This window comes from Myotis lucifugus, unplaced genomic scaffold (assembly GCF_000147115.1).
Source record: "Myotis lucifugus unplaced genomic scaffold, Myoluc2.0 scaffold_192, whole genome shotgun sequence".
NCBI classification, from domain to species: Eukaryota; Metazoa; Chordata; class Mammalia; order Chiroptera; family Vespertilionidae; genus Myotis; species Myotis lucifugus.
In genome coordinates this window covers 1,284,778-1,299,252 of record NW_005871240.1, presented here as the reverse complement: position 1 = coordinate 1,299,252, position 14,475 = coordinate 1,284,778, and the positions used below count along the sequence as shown (strand labels likewise).

The 14,475-nt window shown below is 41.8% G+C and overlaps 1 protein-coding gene across 1 annotated transcript in view; it reads right to left on the bottom strand.

Moving 5' to 3' along the window:
• The window catches only part of CFAP47 (cilia and flagella associated protein 47), a 425,326-nt gene extending 418,935 nt beyond the window's left edge, over positions 1-6,391 (bottom strand). Inside the window, 2 exon segments of the mRNA XM_014462850.1 lie at positions 436-587; positions 6,200-6,391. Of these exon segments, the coding sequence (XP_014318336.1) occupies positions 436-587; positions 6,200-6,391 (344 nt within the window).
• Positions 6,392-14,475: the final 8,084 nt, after the last annotated feature.

Sequence of the window (14,475 nt, the reverse complement as noted above, 5' to 3'; positions counted from 1 at the left end):
CAGCCCTAACCGGTTTGGCTCAGTGGATAGAGCATCGGCCTGCGGACTGAAGGGTCCCAGGTTCAATTCCGGTCAAGGGCATGTACCTTGGTTGTGGGCACATCCCCAATAGGGGGTGTACAGGAGGCAACTGATCGATGTTTCTCTCTCATCGATGTTTCTGACTCTCTATCCCTCTCCCTTCCTCTCTGTAAAAAATCAATAAAATATAAAAATAATAATAAGTATTATTTATAAAAAATAAAAAAATACCAGCAAACTAGTCATTTGTTTTAAATCACAATTTGCTAAACATTTGTCCAGTAAGTTCAGCTGTAAGGAAACTATAAATACAACAAGCCCTTTTAGCCAGCGAATATAATGAATATTACTTTGACCCTAATTTTTATTTGAAGAGTGTTCAAAATATCAGTATGAAATGTGAAGCATACATACCCAATAAGAGGGACCTCTACTGCTTTGTTTCCTACTGCAATAAATAGTTGGTCAGAAATATCTTCATTTGTATTAGGATGATATTCCACGATAGCTGTCATCTGAAGTCCAGAAGCAATTTCTTTATCCATACTTGGCAAAACCAGTTTAAACTTCAATGGGAGAAAAAAATCAAATTACATGTCTTAACTCCTAATAAGGAATAATGTGAGCAACTATAGTTAGGTATATACATTATTTCAATAGCTATATCAAGACACTAGAGGCCCAGTGCATGACTGCACTAGGGGGGTTGAGGGGGGGTCCCTCAGCCCAGCTTCTGGCTGAGCAGTGCTCCCCCTATAGGAGCACACTGACCACCAGGGGGCAGCTCCTGCATTGAGCGTCTGCCCCCTGGTGGTCAGTGCACTTCATAGCGACTGGTCATTCTGCCGTTCAGTCAGTTTGCATATTAGGGTTTTATTATATAGGACTAGTGGCCCAGTGCACAAAATTTTTGCACGTGGGGGGGGGATGATCCTACAGGGATGGGGCCTAAACCGGCAGTCAGACAACCCTCTCGCAATCTGGTACTGCTGGCTCCTAACCACTCACCTGCCTGCCTGCCTGATTGCCCCTAACTGCCTCTGCCTGCCTGCCTGATCACCCCTAACCTCTCTGCCTGCCTGCCTGATTGCACCTAACTGCCTCCGCCTGCCTGATCGCCCCTAACTGCCCTCCCCTGCCGGCCTGATCTCCCCCCCAACTGCCCTCTCTGCCTCGGCCCCGACCACCATGGCTTTGTCCGGAAGGAAGTCGTACGTCCAGAAGATGGCCTGTTGACCCAGTCTAATTAGCACATCGCCCTTTTATTAATATAGACTAGAGGTCCGGTGCACGAAATTCATGCACTCGGGTGGCGGCTCCCTCAGCCTGGCCTGCGCCCTCTCGCAGTCTGAGAGCCCTCAGAGGATGTCTGACTGATGGCTTAGGCCCACTCCCCTAAGCTGGCAGTCGGACATCCTTAGTGCTGCCGCGGAGGCAGGAGAGGCTCCCGCCACCGCCGCTGCGCTTGCCAGTCGTGAGCCCGGCTTCTGGATGAGTGGTGCTCCCCCTGTGGGAGCACACTGACCACCAGGGGGCAGCTCCTGTGTTGAGTGGAACTGGACTGAAACCAGCTCTCTGACATCCTCCGAGGGGTCCCGGATTGCGAGAGGTCACAGGCCAGGCCAAGGGACCCCACTGGTGCATTATTGGAGCCAAGTAGGGATGTGGGAGGTGGGCCAGCCGGGAGAGACTGTGGGAGGGCTCCAGGGCGTGTCCAGCCCATCTCGCTCAGTCCTGATTGGCCAGACCCCAGCAGCAAGCTAACCTACTGGTTGGAGCATCTGCCCCCTGGTGGTCAGTGCATATCATAGCAACTGGTAGACTGGTCAACTGTCTGCCCCCTAGTGATCAGTGCATGTCATAGCGAGCAGTTGAGCAGCCTTAGCATATTATGCTTTGATTGGTTGAACAGACGACCGGACGACTGGACACTTAGCATATTAGGCTTTTATTATATAGGATAGATTATATAGGATAGGATTGCTTAAATGGGGGGGGGCCTTTTTCAGCAGAAGGAGATGCTCTTGGCAGACAAAAATATATAATCCCTATATCTGGACTGATAACCAGCCATATGCACTATACTGCCAAACTGGTCATTAAAAAATTGAACCACTTTCTTACACCTTACACCAGTGGATCTTAACCTTCCTAATGCCGCGACCCTTTAATACAGTTCATCATGGTGTGGTGACCCCCAATTTCATTGTTACAAATTGAACATAATTAAAGCATAGTGATTAATCACAAAAACAATATGTAATTATATATGTGTTTTCCAATGGTCTTAGGCGAACCCTGTGAAAGGGTTGTTCGACCCCCAAAGGGGTCATGACCCACAGGTTGAGAACTGCTGCCTTACACCAAACAGCTGTTGCCCTTAAAACCCCTCCTCAGCTCTCACCTTACATTCTGCCTTCTCAGTTCACCCAGATTAGGTTCTGACTGGTCAGTTTCCATGCCAGTCAGCATCAAAAGCTCCGCCTCCTAGGCAGCCATTGGCTCCTCCGAGTTCACCCAGATTTGGTTCTGATTGGTCAGTTTCTATACCAGTCAGTGTCAAAAGCTCCGCCTTCTAGGCAGCCATTGGCTCCTTGCACTTCACCCAGATTTGGTTTTGATTGGTCAGTTTCTATGCCAGTCTGCATCTCCAGGCCTATCTCTGGGCCTGATCAGAGAGGCAGGGCTGATCAGCAGCCCCTGCAGAGGCCCAGAGAGAAACAGAGGTGCAGCTGCTGGCGAAGCCCAGAGAGAAAGAGAGAGGCAACGGCTAATCAACAGCTGCCACGGAGGCTTCGGATCAGACCCTGTCTCTCTCTTCGGGACTCTCTCTGAGCCTGATCCGCAGCCCCCCCTAGGCAGTCAATGCTGGGTTGCTGCTCCCCCAGCAGCGGTAGTCAGTAGTGGTTTGCCCCAGCAACCCAGTACTGACTGCAGGACTGACTTCTGGTCAGTCAAGCCTTCGGTCATTACAGACCCTTAGTTTTTATATGTTAGGATAGGTAATATTGCTGCCCTAAAGGGAAAGACTTACTGACTATATTTATACCTTTCAGATTCTAGATCAGTGATTCTCAACCTTCTGTTCCTTTAAATACAGTTCGTCATGTTGTGACCCAACCATAAAATTATTTTCGTTGCTACTTCATCCCTATAATGTTGCTACTGTTATGAATCGTAATGTAAATATCTGATGTGCAGGATGGTCTTAGGCGACCCCTGTGAAAGGGTCGTTTGACCGACAAAGGGGTCGCGACCCACAGGTTGAGAACCGCTATTCTAGATCCTGCCAATATGCTTTTAACAGTTTGATAATTGAAACTGGCAATGCAGTTAATTGATAAATATGTAAATGCTGAGAGGTACTTAAATATAGAAAAATAGGAAGAGCAATCTAATAAAAATGTCACTCAATCATGTATGCATAAATAACACATACATGTATACATATATACACATGCATACATATATACATTCACACATACATATAGAATCTTATATACTAGTACTTTCCACATGGGAACTCCAACTTCATAATTTGGAGGAAATGTAAAAAAGAAATATGCCAAAGGAGAAAAAAACACTTTTGTCCTTTTTAAATATTTCCTAGACTCCATTAAAAAAAATAAGGGGCAAAGAGAACTGCTATCTGTTGAGCACTTATAATAGATCAAGCATTCTACATTTCAATGCACTTCTACAGTCCTATAAGGCTGATATTATGCTCCCAGCAAATGGATGAGGGAACTGGAACCTGTAGAGCAGGGGTCCTCAAACTACGGCCCGCGGGCCACATGCAAATACAAATATTGTATTTGTTCCCATTTTGTTTTTTTACTTCAAAATAAGATATGTGCAGTGTGCATAGGAATTTGTTCATAGTTTTTTTTAAAAACTATAGTCCGGTCCTCCAACGGTCTGAGGGACAGTGAACTGGCCCCCTGTTTAAAAAGTTTGAGGATCCCTGCTGTAGAGTGAAATGACTGTCTAAAGTCACTCAGGCAGTGAGGATTCAAAACACACATCTATCTGCCTCTAAAACTTAAGCTCTTTCCCCACAACTAGACAGAGTCCCTCTAATGAATGCATAATCTCTTTAAGGAAGCAGACTAAATGCCCTTTGCAAGTTAAATAATGTAAGCCAGGGACTAATTAAGTATCATATGAGTGATGCAGATTTCATAAGTATCATAAAAATCCTCAAGAGAACATGATTACTGTGGGCTAGGAATAAGTGCAGTTGGCCTAGGCTATATAAGTAAATGGTATATAGCACTTTATATGGCACATAGTAAGTACTCACTATATAGACAATGCACAATCTTGAGCCTGGGTAGAAAACAAGTACCACCATGTGTTAGAACCATTTTCTAATGATGATAATAATGGTGATAACAATGCTTTCTACATAGAAGCTTATTTTTCTTTTAACCTCCAAGATAGTGAATGCATTTTTTGCTAATCTACCTCTTCCTCATTTCCAATTATACCTATGAAGGATCTGGAATGCATATCATAGTCCCGTAACAAAGATAAATTCACAATGTAATGGGCTCATAGCTTTGGCCTCTAACTAGGTAAGCCTTTCTGACCATTCTGCTGTTAATGACAAGACCTGTGGACTAAATAGTTTTTCTTTTTAATTATAAATACAAACCAAAAGAAAATAAACGATGTCATTGTTCTATCTGCATAAAAACCAGGAGACATCCATAATATAGTGTTCGCCCACATCTGGGATTACTGCCAGCTTGAGGTTTAAAAGAAAGTATTTTCAGATATACATTCAATTGTTCAATAAATATGTAATAAGGTAAGTGAAATAATTAATAAGGTAGTGAAATAATAAACTTTCCCCCTAATTATATAGTATTGGGAGGAATCAGGTTCTTTTTTATTTAATGAGCAACTAATAGTCACTTGTGATGTCCTATTACAAAATAAACAGATTACTACTATTAAAACATGCAAAATGCAAAAATGAAGAATGCGTGATTTCATTTATGTGAAACTCAAGAACAGGCAAAACTAATCTATGGTGTTAGAAATCAGTATAGTGGTCATCTCCATGGGGTGATTACTCCAGGTACTGTTGGAAACCATCTATTGTACTAGAAATATTTTATGATTTGATCCAAGTGGGAGAGCTACATGGGCATATACATATATATATAAATTCATCAGGACTTACTTTCAAGATTTGGGCACTTTAGTGTAGATAAATAGTACATCAATGTTTTAAAAGTGTAAAAGGTAGACCATGAAAGTCCTGTTTCTCATAGCCCTCCTAATCACTGTGGTACATTTTTCTATGTATATGCAAACAAATACATGTAAGTTTAACAACAAAATCAGATACCTTTCCATTTCTGTACATATAAGTCCAGCTGAATTCAATACTATTAACCATTAGGAATATCCCGTGAAAAAATCAGTTATCACTTACATATCAAAAATTCTTATTCACCTTTCCTATATCAAAAGTATCCTTGATAATGGGTGATCATAGTAAACTAATAACCATCCATTCATCCTCATGCTCTAAAATAACAGTGAGATAGAGAAGAAATTCGGTCAACTTTTAGGTCAAAAGATGGGGACAGCCTCTCAGAACATTTATTTTGCTAATGATTAGACCTTTATTCACACCCTGTGAGTTTCTAAGTCCTCTGAGGGCAGGGCTATGTCCATCTTGCATTCCACACACCTACTGTCTATTTTATAGTAGGTGCTCAACAAATATTTCTTAAAATGTGAATAATAAACCTTCCCACTATCCTATAATATTTGAATTAGTCAGGCACTTTATGGTTCAAAGGTCTGTCGTCATAATTCTACAGTATTATGAGGCATAGATTCTGGGCTAAGCAGTGACAGACATGGAACCCCCTTCCCTTCTTTCCAAGTCCAGAATGAAGAAATTGGTTCTACATCAAATTTCTCCATCTGGGTCCCAACCCTCAGTAAATGGATAAACAAACAAACAAACAAACAAAGGCGAGCGCAAATACATAGAGAAACCTAAATCACCGCTCCCTAGGAAGCCCAATCCTGCTCCCTATCCCTATAGGAGCCAGGTGCCTACTCATTCCCCAGGACAAAGCAGGTGCCCAAGTGAGGAGGCAGTCTCAGTCCAGTCCTCCCAAGGTCCTGTTCAGAGCACTCCTGGGTGTGTTACCTGTGGCTTGGCAGGCTCCAGAAACCGGATCTTCTGGTTGCTGCGGCCCACATTGTGGACAGTAATTGATTGGCGGTACACCTTCCCCGCCATCGTGTCCTGAAACTTCACCTCCACCGGAGTCACCCGCAGTTGCAACTCCTTCGGAGTCTCCACTTCTCGAGGGATCAGAGAGCCCCTTGGCGTGTGCATGTCTGCCCTCTAAGTAACCCGCCAACAGTTATGGACTTGATCCGCCTAGTAGTAGTGTCCACGCCGTCGCTAGGCAACCGTCGGAAGTCTCGCGCGCTTGAAACGCAGCGTCGCCCTAGCTGCGCGAGATTTGGCGATTCGAATGAAGAAAGCAGGCATCTGGCCAGGGAGCCCCGGGATCAGAGGTGTCACCAGAATAGCTGGAAAACATGCCACAGAAGCCCAAATCCCAGAGACATTTCACTTTGCCATGGCCTGGCAGAATTTTAAGATGGCGTTGGCGGGGGGTGGGGGGGGCCGCATTTTCCCTGGACCCTTCTCAAGACTAAGCCTAAAGAGCAGTGGAACTGAGGGGCCCACAGGGTCTATTAAAGCTTTAAGATACAACAGTAATGGAAGAATTCAATGGAAATGGAGTCAGGGCCCCCTAGGGGTCCTACTCCGTGGCCTTTAGGCTAACGTTTCTAAAAAATCTAGTAACAAAACCTGTTTGTCTTTTGTTAAAATGCAGATTGTTTCAGTAGAACTGGGGGAGGGCCTATGAATTTTTATTAGTAATAAGGTCCCAGGTGATTCCAATTTTGCAGGTCCAGGGACCACTTAATGAGAGAGGCTTCAGGGACTTTGTTAACTACAGTGGGGCCTTGACTTAAGAGTGTCCCGACTAATGAGTTTTTTGAGATACCAGCTGTCTCTCAGCCGATTTTTTGCATTGAGTTGATAGAGTAATTTGAGTTAACGAGCTCCTTAAGGAGCTCAGTCTCCGAACGAATTAAACTCGTAAGTCAAGGCCCCACTGTACTCTTGTTTCTTCAAGTGTAAAACCAAGCTGCTGCTCAGAAGACTGAGATCAAACATCATAGCTAGATGAGCACCTTTCCAAAAGGCCGAGATTCAGACTGCCCAGTCCCTGCTCTCTCCTCATCCTCATCTGCTGTGATGGTCTTAGGGTTTCAAAACATATTAGGTGAGTGGTATTTCCCTATCTTAAACCAACTACTTTTTTCAAAAAAATTTATTGATTTTGGAGAAAGAGGAAGGGAACGGGAGAGATAGAAACATCTATGAGAGAGAAACATCCATTGGCTGCCTCCTGCACGGCCCCTACTGGGGATCCCAGCCTGCAACCCATACATGTTCCCTGGCCAAGAATGGAGCCCTAACCTCCTGGTTCATAGGTCAATGCTCAACCACTGAGCAACACTGGCCAGCCTTAAATCTGTTTCTTATCATAACTGTATCACTGTATCACACTTATACAGACCTTTAATAATTTGGAGCCAAGCACTGGAGAAATTGTTTTTCTTTTGTTTCTTATTTTAAAAACTATATGGAAATCCCCATTTTCCCTATAGTTTTTAAAATAAAACTATAGTATTTTAGTACTTTCATTTTCTCCTTGACACTGCACTTGATTTTCACTCTGAAGGGACTGGCCTTTCCATCTGCCAGCCAAACAGTTACTCATCCTTCAAAACCTAAATATCATTTTGAAACTTTTCGCACAACTGTTTTACAAGAATCTCACAGTATCAAGATGATAAATAAGTTATTACTTCATTTTAAAGTTGCCCTGAATATAAAGACCAGTTGGAAAATTTACTGGAATTGTAGTTGTCAATAGTTGAAAATAGTAGAAGTAGTGGTGTTAATGATTACTATTTGCAAATTCTTATGCATTGATACATTAAAAGCATCTGCATCATTTTCAGAACTCTGTATATTTTGGCATTACAAGTGGGAACTTAGCTGGATTTTTACACTAGTCACTGCTATGATATTGTTAGGGGCAGAAATAGAATAGTGGGGGCTAGATGTAGTTATAAGAAATATTAATCATGCTCTGTTAACTATGATTGTTCTGTTCTGATTAGAGAAAGCACATTCTGACCTGGCTGAGAGTTGTATGCCCCAGGACATGGGAGTTAACCTCTGAATGTGGTCCATTCTTCTTTTCTGAGAACTGCCTATCTTCATGGAAAGATTAACAATCTGGTCCCTGAGGCACCCACCCTTTGGGACCCCCAGACCCATTACCTGTAACCTGTAACCATTATACCTTGTATACCTTGCCTACTTCCCCATGCATGTAATTCCTACTTTCCCATGTAATCTTTGTCCTTCTACCCAATATAACCAGCTGGTTTATGCTTGGAAGGGTAGAGGGGGGCGGGGAGGGGGGCGCGGAGGGGGAGGGCAGATTTTTGTGGATGATCTGCTGCTCTCCCATGTGGTTGTCATTATTGGAATAAACACTCATATATGATTCAACCCTGTCTCTGCTTAATTGGATCAAGTAGTGACAGGCATCCCTGACCCATTCACTGTCCTAGTTTCAATATCATAATACAAAGCCGGTCCATGTCCTTGAGCCCCTATACAGGGCAATTTTATAGTCCTGAAAGGATAACAGCTGCTCAAGAAACTTGACTAACCAAGGCCACTGTCCATGCAAAGTCCTCCTGTAATAATTGGAAACTCCAAAGAGGTTTCAAAATTGTCTTCTGTACACTCTCATGAAGACTGGCCCAAGTCTGACTTCTATGTAGACTCTAAAAATATAGTGGTTTAAGTAAAATAGAGAACAATTTTGTTTCCCTGTTCTATTGGTACTCTCATAAACTAAAGAAAGGTTCAACATAGCTCTCTCCCAGTTCACCAAGCCCAAAGCTCAAACCACTGCCCATCTACACTAATAAAAGACAAAGATGCTAATTGACTGTGCCTTTGCTACACCCTAAACCACACCCACCAGCAAATCAGAGCGACTGTATGCAAATTAACCCAACCAAGATGGTGGCCAGCAGCCAAGGAGCTGGAGTAAGCAGGAGGCTTGGTTGCCCGGGCGATGGAGGAAGCCAAGCTTCTCGCCTGCCCTGAGCCGGCTGTGGCCTCTGCTCATGGCAACAAAGTTTCAATTATAGAAGACAAATAAATCCCAGATACCTGCTTCCAGCCAGCCTCCACTGGAAGCTTGGGTGGCTGGGGGTTGTGGCCAGCCTGCAAACAGTCATCAACCACTCACCCAGGCTGGCCAGGCACCCCAGTGGGGACCCCCACCCTGAAGGGGCTGTGGCCAGCCTGCAAACAGCCATCAGCCCCTCACCCAGGCTGGCCAGGCACTCCTATATAATAAAAGGGTAATATGCAAATTGACCCTAACAGCAGAACAACCGGGAATGACTGGTCACTATGATACACACTGACCACCACTTGAATCATATCATAGAATATTTCTTTTCTAGTGCTCTAGAAAATTTCCTACAGTACCTGGAGTAATCACCCATAGAGATGAAACATGGATTTGAGGATGCAGATTCTTTCATGGGTCCTTGTCCTCATGAAGTTTGAAAAATAAACTCACAGACTAAAGTCTTCTTTAATAAAAATGTGGAAGTTTATTAGAAGCAAACTCCCCCAAGGAAGGGGCCCCCAAATGAAAAAAGCCTGCTTTCTTTCTCTAATGGGAAAAAATCTAAATCCAAAAGTCTAAAATCTGTGTTCCTTTGTCTCTGGTTTATATATGTTGCAGTTCTTTGTCTGAACCTGACCCTTTCTAATTGGACCCTTCCTCATTTTAAGACCCCCTTGTTTTCCTCATTGGTCATTCTGCTACATAGTACCAGTTTCAAAGCTCAAAGCCCACATGGTGCCCCCCTCTTTCTCTCCTCCTTATCTTTCAACATCCCTCTATCCCCTGTGAAAATGTTTCTTTCTTCCCAATATCTTGTCACTTTTCTTTATCCTCTGTGAATGTATGTCTCTCTCCCCCCTTATCCTGTGACATTTCTCTATCCTCTGTATAAGTAAGATAAGCATTTTGGCATCTTGGAGCTATTTCTTCCCTTCATACATGCATTTCGCTCCCATGGACCTCCATTTATTCCTTAAGACTGCCTGTTTTGTCTCTAAAATTCCTTTCAGAGATGACCACTATACTGATTTCTAACACCACAGATTAGTTTGTGCCTGTTCTTAAGTTTCATATAAATGGAATCATGCATTCTTCATTTTTGTATTTTCAAGTTTTAACAATAGTTATGTTTTTAATTTGTAACAGGACATCACAAGAGATTATTAATTGCTCTAGGGGGAAAGTTTATTATTTTACTATAATATATTTATTGAACATCTGAATGTATATCTGAAAATATTTCCTTTAAACCTCAAGCTGGCAGTAATCCAGCTTGACAAGAGAATGGCTAGACAGGCTTACTAGTTAGAGTCCAAAGCCATAAGCCCATTACATTGTAAACTTCTCTTTGTTTCAAGACCAGGATATGCATTCCAGATTCTTCATAGGTATAATGGGAAGAAGAAAATAAATAGATTAACAAAAAATGCATTCACTATCTTAGAGGAAAATCTAGCCATGCATATTGTGAGATAATTAATTTGTATTGTTTTAAGTTGCTAAATTTGTGATAATCTATACTAATAAAAGGGTAATATGCTAATTTGACCAGGAGACCTTCTGGGAGACCTTTCAGACGTCCTTCCGGACAAAGCCATGGTGGCGGGGCCAAGACAGAGGTGGTTAGGGGCGATCAGGCCAGGAGGGGAGGGCAGTTGGGGGTGATCAGGCTGGCAGGGGGGGGCAGTTGGGGGCAAGCAGGCTGGCAAGGGGGGGCAGTTGGGGTGAGCAGGTTGGCAGTGAGGGGAAGTTGGGGCAATCAGGATGATGGGGGAGGCAGTTGGGGGCGATCAGGCTGGCAGGGGTGGCAGTTGGGAGAGAGCAGGCCGGCAAGGGGGACAGTTGGGGGTAATCAGGCTGGCAAGGGGGAGAGTTGGGGGCAATCAGGCTGGCAGGCAGAGTGGTTAGGGGTGATCAGGCAGGCAGGCAGGTGAGCAGTCAGGAGCCAGTGGTCCCGGATTGCAAGAGGGATGTCAGACTGCCGGTTTAGGCCCGATCCCTGCAGTCAGACATCTCCCGAGGGGTCCCAGATTGGAGAGGGTGCAGGCTGGGCTGAGGGACAGCACCCCCCCACACATGCACGAATTTAGTGCACTGGGCCACTAGATTATGTAATAAAAAATTAATAGTGTGTTATTAGTATTTTTGTTACTCTGTTAGGTAAGAATATTTCCATGCAGTTTAATGTTCATTCCTCTTATGATAGCAATGAACATTTTTTCACTTATTTAAAAGTCATTTTTATTTCTGGTTTCTATATTCTGTCTATAAAAAGAAGTTTTCTTGCAATGTTGACTTCTTTTTTTTATCAATTGTGGAAGTACTTTATATAATAAGGAAATTAGCTTTGCTTTTGATAAGATTTTCAAATAGCCCAGGCCATTTTGGCTCAATGGTTAAAGTGTCTGCCCTCACACCGAAGGGTTGCTTGCGTGGTAGTGGCACGAGTGGGAGGCAACCAATTGATGTGTCTCTCTCAAGTCAATGTTTCTCTCTTTCTCTTCCCTTCTCTCTCCCTTCCACTCTTTCTAAAAATCAATGGAAAAAATATCCTCACTCCTCAGGTGAGGATTAAAAACAAAACGATTTTCAAACATATGTTTGTGTCTTTCACTCTATTTTTGTTTTGTTTTTTAGTTTTTTTAAATATGTTTTTATTAATTTCAGAGGGTGGAAGGGAGAGGGAGAGAGAGACATAAAAACGTGGATGAGAGAGAAGCATTGCTTGGCTGCCTCTTGCATGCCCCCTAATGGGGATCAAGCCCACAACCCCTGCATGTGCCCTGACTGGGTATTGAACTGTGACCTCCTAGTTCATGGGTTAACGCTCAACCACTGAACCACACCAACTGGGCTTATTTGTACTTTTCCAGTGATTGTATTCATCAAATATATCATTATTTTGCTTTATGGCTTCAGAGTATTTTAAAGTATTCTTATTTGTTCTTAGAAAGGCTTTCTTTATGCCAAGATCATATAAAAGTTCTTCCATTGTTTCTTCTGGTGGTTTTACTGTTGTTTTTTTGCACTTATATAACATTTATATCTTATATCCTTAAGAACTTTATCCTAGTATAAAAGTGAGATATCAGTCTAACTTACCCCAGCATCATTTATTAAATAGCTTACAATAAGAATTTCAAAATATGGATCCTCAAAAAGTTTTGTTTAGTGCTGGGTTAGCAGCACTTAACAACTGGACATTAATTCCCTTTAATTAATTCTCAGTTTCCAACACTGAAATCTCATGAAATATTATTTGTGATTTGTTATAGTATTACATATATATGTGTATATGAAAATATATGTTTTTTATTATATAAATGAAAGTTAATCTAAATGTTATATACTTTCCATTCTGCGCTTTTCAGAATATAGCTCAAAAAGAAAAAATATCTTAGTTTCCTTTATATTTCTTCTGGAAATTTCTTGTTGAAATTCTATCCTTCTATCAAATACATTATCACTTTTTAAAAAATATTTTATTGATTTTTTACAGAGAGGAAGGGAGAGGGATAGAGGGTTAGAAACATCGATCAGCTGCCTCCTGCACACCCCCTACTGGGGAGTGTGCCTGCAACCAAGATACATGCCCTTGACCAGAATCGAACCTGGGACCCTTCAGTCTAACCTGGGACCCTTCAGTCTGCAGGCCGACACTCTATCCACTGAGCCAAACTGGTTAGGGCACATTATCACTTTTTTATACTGATTTACCTTTTTTCCCCCTCTTTCATTTGTGTTATGGATTTGATATATCTAGGAAACTATTCCAAATTTTATGAATAATAATTAGTATTTATTTTACTTTTCACTCAGATTTTTTTTTCACAGTTGCAACATGCCCAGCATTTTTGCCACTTCCTCTGTCCTACATTTCCAATTTCTTTTCCTCATTTCTCCCTTAAAGTTTATACTTTTCCTGGAGTAAAAATTGCCATTTCTTTCTATCATTTATTTAAGAGTTCGGTATTTGATTGGTAAACCACGTAACACCAGCATTTTAGACTGGGCTAGTTTCATAGTATAGGCTTTGTATCAAACTTTATTGGGGTATAAGATATTAATGTCTGTTGAGTTATAAAATGTAACCACTATCAAATGAAGACCTGATAAATGGGACCAGTTGAAGGCTGAAATCAATGTTTAAAAAGTTCCAAAGTGGTGATTATGAAAGCTACTGTTCATCAAATGATTCAAGACTCTCTCATTCCTCAATTCATTTATATCATTACATGTACTTTATTTCCTCTTTGACCCCAGTGAATCCCAGAACCCTTTTGGTTTCCAGAGGGTTTTTAAGACTGGCAAAATAAATGAGACAATTAAAAACCCATTCTGTAACGAAAGGGAAGGAAAAACCTGTAAAACAGGTAATGAAAAAAAATCTTTTCAATTACAGAGTCTAAAGGAAATATATATCTACTGGTATGTATATATAATTTGATATGCACTATGCATTTCAGTGCGCTTTCTTTATCTATGTTTGTAAGTAGCTGATTTTTCATAAGAAAGAGCAAATCTTTAAAAGGACATTGACATTTTGAAATAGAAGTGTGCCAGGAATTCCAGCAATTCCGCTTGCAGGGCAGGCATAAGATGGTAGGGGTGGGAAAAGGAAAGTTTTGTTCCTGTTTAGTAGTTGACAAAACTATAACTTATATACTTCCATTATATAAGTCAATGTTGGATAAACTGCCTTTTCAACCCTGTAAGCATATAGCAGAAATTCTCTCCTCTGCCCTCCTCTTAGAAGGAACTTTGAAAATTTCCTTATTTTTGTCCTTTCTTATTTTGTCTCCCCAACCCTCCCACTGCCGCTTCTTATTCCTTTTTTTTAAGCTTTACCCTCAAACTTTCTTGCAACCAGATTTACATGCAGTTTCCAAAAATGACAGACACTTATTTTACATCAGTGAAATAAACAGAAAAAAGGAATCACGATACCAAGACTCTAGATGTAATTGTGAAAGGATGCTATGACACATGTAAGGTAGAACGATATTTAAAATTCGTGGAAAGGAAGAGACGAAAGCATTGGTTTCCAGAGTTTCAAAAATGAACTTCTACCTCAATTCCCAATGTTGGACAGAAAATATACAGGAATATGAGTGTGTGTCACGTGTACATGTGCTCAACCCCAAGAAGAAAAAACAATGGGGGGAAAAGG